The sequence below is a fragment of the Acanthisitta chloris genome, unplaced genomic scaffold (genome assembly GCF_000695815.1).
Source record: "Acanthisitta chloris isolate BGI_N310 unplaced genomic scaffold, ASM69581v1 scaffold31517, whole genome shotgun sequence".
NCBI classification, from domain to species: domain Eukaryota; kingdom Metazoa; phylum Chordata; class Aves; order Passeriformes; family Acanthisittidae; genus Acanthisitta; species Acanthisitta chloris.
In genome coordinates, this window is record NW_008684737.1 from 1 (window position 1) to 1,907 (window position 1,907).

General features: G+C 60.5%; 1 protein-coding gene across 1 annotated transcript; it reads right to left on the minus strand.

Moving 5' to 3' along the window:
- Positions 1–28: 28 nt before the first annotated feature.
- LOC103806751 (G-protein coupled receptor 124-like) lies at positions 29–1,886 on the minus strand (the record flags this gene model as incomplete). Its single annotated transcript, XM_009079458.1, has 5 exons — positions 1,795–1,886; positions 1,370–1,493; positions 1,102–1,247; positions 902–991; positions 29–325 (listed from the first exon to the last, which is right to left on the minus strand). Coding segments are annotated over exons 1-5 (749 nt in total), but the record flags the coding sequence as incomplete, so codon positions are not given.
- Between the last annotated feature and the right edge of the window lie 21 nt (positions 1,887–1,907).

Below are 1,907 nucleotides of genomic sequence, written 5' to 3' on the forward strand. Positions count from 1 at the left end.
GGCGCCGAACGTCCACAGGGCCACATACAGGGCATGGGTGGTCACCAGCACCCAGAACTGCACCCGCAGGGAGTAGACACCATCCCCCTCGGGGCAGGGCGGCCCCGAGTTCAGCGTCACCGAGATGGACCCGGAGTCTGTCAGGAGGTCGCCGGTTGCCCCCAGCCGTGGCGGTGGCTCCAGCGGCTCTGGAACGTCTTTCCGGCGTGTAGGTCGGCACTGGAGGCTGAGGCCGGCGCAGAGGAAGTAAATCCAGGTGACCAGCAGGATGAAAGCCACGGGGACGTAGAAAGCTCCCAGGCTGGGTCGCCACACGAGCCAACAGCTGCGCGGGAGGAGAGAGCTCTGAGGAGTTGTGGTGTGGAGGTGCTCAGCACCCCTGCCCTGATGGCACAGGCTCTGTGGAGCCGTGCTGGCTGCCTGGATGGGTTTTTCCCAATATATCATAGAATCATAGAATCAACCAGGTTGGAAGAGACCTCAAAAATCCTCGAGTCCAACCCTACCGTGGTTACTAGACCATGGCACTAAGTGCCACATCCAGTCATGTCTTGAAAACCTCCAGGGATGGTGAATCCCCCACCTCCCTGGGCGGCACATTCCAGTGCCTGAGCACTCTCTCTGTAAAAAAATCTCTTCCTAATAATCCAACCTAACCCTCCCCTGGCAAAGCTTGAGTCTGTGCCCTCTTGTCGTATTGCTAGTCGCTTACGAGAAGAGACCAACCCCCACCTGACTCCAGCCTCCTTTCAGGCAGGTGTAGAGAGTGATAAGGTCTTAACTCTTGGGGAAAACCTCCCTGGCCTTCCCCAAACTTCTCCAGATGCCCAGTGTCACCCTGCCCTGGCAGAGGGAGGCCACCCACTTTTGGAGGAAGGCAGGGTCGAGCAGAGACACTTACTAGGGGTTGTTGTCATGGTAGTTGTGGATGTTGACGGCTGCTGTGATCCCACAGATGATGAGGGGGATCCCACCGGCGATCAGGTAGAACCTGCACGGGGGTACAGTGTCACTGCACACCAGGAGCCCTCAGGAGAGCATGGGATGGACTTGGGGCAGAGGAAGCTCCTGTGGCTCCCGATGGGTAAGGGGTGTCCATACCGCAGCATGGGTCTGGGGGCTGGCTGGGACGTGTCCCCGTCCGGTGGCCGCGGCACCTTCCAGGTCACCTCCTTGTAGAGCACTCGGGCTTTCACCGCCATCCAGAGCAGGGTGGAGAGGGAGGAGTAGTGCAAGATGATGCCAACCTGCAGGAGGAGGGGGAGGTTGGGGATGGGGATGCTGCAGACACAGCTGTGGCCCCCGGTCACCATCCTGCTTTCCCTTGTGGTGCTGGGCTCTCTGCCCATCCCCTCTACCCAGTACCCACCGCCTGGCACACGATCCGGTAGCCGGTGAGGGTGATGCCTCCCGCGAACACGGCAGCTGTCATGGCGATGTGGAAGCAGAGGTTAAGCAGCATGTGCCAACCCTTCCGCGGGATGAGGATGGTGCTGGAAGGGAGAGAGGCACAGCAGGTGCCTGTCAGCTTCTGCCCAGCCCCAAGAGAGCCACAGCTTCCCCCGGCTCAAATCCTGCATCCGGAGGGATGCGCCAACAGCCTGTCCCTGGCCATGGAGCGTGGCTGGTGGAGATGCTTTACAGGTACATGCATGAACGCGGGCATAGGAGCAGGACCAAGGGCTCCAGGGACAGTGCCACTCAGCAGGCAGCACTGTTCCTGGAGTGCCACCTTCTGGGAGCCCATGCACAACCCTCCCAGCCACCACTGCAGGTACTGAGACACTCCCTCACCCGTGGTGGACGATGTAGGTGATGATGGTGGTGAAGAGGCAGAGCAGTAGCACAGCTGTGCAGGTGTACATGGCTGGGTGCAGCACCTCCATGGCACCTCGTGCCTCGCTGGG